This window comes from Otolemur garnettii, unplaced genomic scaffold (genome assembly GCF_000181295.1).
Source record: "Otolemur garnettii isolate 467f Iridium unplaced genomic scaffold, OtoGar3 scaffold00125, whole genome shotgun sequence".
Lineage (NCBI taxonomy): Eukaryota > Metazoa > Chordata > Mammalia > Primates > Galagidae > Otolemur > Otolemur garnettii.
In genome coordinates, this window is record NW_003852520.1 from 1,359,185 (window position 1) to 1,360,703 (window position 1,519).

Genomic DNA, 1,519 nt, shown 5'->3' on the forward strand with positions numbered 1-1,519 from the left:
TTGTTTGGCGGGTCTGGGCTGGGGATTCGAACCTGCCACCTTAGGTGTACGTGGCTGGCGCCTTAGCCGGTTGAGCTATAGGCGCCAAGCCACTACATCTTATGATAAAGGAAAAATATGTTCCTGGGTTGAAATGGAATCTACTTTCCATCCTCTTCATAATTTTGAAGTATTAGAAATCATAATTATAATTATGAAAAATTAGAAAACGTAGCTTGTTTTAATGATTATGAAAAATTAAAAAATTTAGTTTTCTCATTATGTGACAAAGAGACAATCTTAGAATTTGTAAAAATAAAACATCTTAATTTTTATATAATTTTATTAATAAACACACATAGGAAATACTGATATAATACATTAAATTTTGAAAGTGTTCTGAAATTTTACATTTTCCCCCAGGACAATGAAAAGAAAAATATGCAGTGATAACAAATGTGTAAATTTTACAAAAAAGCTCCACTTATCACAGAAATTACTGAGATTTTGTAAAAAGTAGATGAACTACGACTGAATTTCATATCCCAATGGGTCAAGTCCCTGGTCTAGAAGCATGAGAGAGGATTCTCTTAACTTCTGCAGCAATTTCCTTAGTTCTTCCTTAGAAAATACCTGTTTTAAAAGGAAAAAAAAATTAAGAACAAAGAAGAGTATGAACTTAACAGTCACCTAACTGATCTGCTTAGCTTGACAGAAGAAATTACTTTTCATACTTATCCGAGTCCTTCTGTCCTAGTAAACTGGGAGGCTGAAGGAGGAAGACTGTTTGAGTCAAGGAATTCAAGACCTGCTGGGGCAACATACAAGACCCCATCTCAAACAAATTAAAAAACCCATTTATGCACCCTAAAGCTAGTAAATTCAGCTGGTTCAGAAACTTCAAAGGCTATTTCTCAGAATCACTCTATGTATTCTAACAGCTTACAAATATCTACACATTTGGGAAAAACATACAAATACTATAACTAGAGTATAAGAATATCCAAGAACAACTAAAACTGTAAACATATCTTCACAAAATTAAACATTATTAGAGAGAGTATCAAATCATTAAAATTGAAAACTCTGATGCTCTGGAACTTACCAGGTACAGTTTGTGGCGCTCAGAGGACACCATATCTGCTAACTGCAGGCATTCCTGATACTGACCAGTACTGTGCAGAATTGTATGAAGCAGGAAACACAACATGGGCAGACAAAGCTTTCTCAGTAACACCATCTGGTGTGTCCTTTCCGGATCTTCTTCAGCATCCTACAAACAGACATCAAGAAACCATTTTAACAATTTATGCTAAAGCGCCACATCAAAGCTCTGTGAGGAGAATTGAATCTAACATGCACAGGGAGAAGCCTACGGAGTTTCTCTAAAGCTTATTATATCTGTTAAAAACAAAACAAGGCAGAGTTTCTATCATAGTATCTGGCAGAAAAAGCATGAAGATGACCAAAGTCTACTACGAGGGGTCACAGGTATGAAATCAATGCAAAATGCTGAATGTGTATTTCTTTTTTTTTTTTT

At 35.0% G+C, this 1,519-nt stretch overlaps 1 protein-coding gene across 1 annotated transcript in view; it reads right to left on the reverse strand.

The window, feature by feature from the left end:
• Positions 1-338: 338 nt before the first annotated feature.
• NUP107 (nucleoporin 107) overlaps positions 339-1,519 on the reverse strand; it is a 58,634-nt gene continuing 57,453 nt past the window's right edge. Inside the window, exons 27-28 of the mRNA XM_023517917.1 lie at positions 1,085-1,252; positions 339-612 (exon numbers count right to left, since the gene is read on the reverse strand). Coding sequence (XP_023373685.1) covers positions 505-612; positions 1,085-1,252 — 276 coding nt within the window. The 3' untranslated portion in view covers positions 339-504. The remainder of the gene's footprint in view (positions 613-1,084; positions 1,253-1,519) is intronic.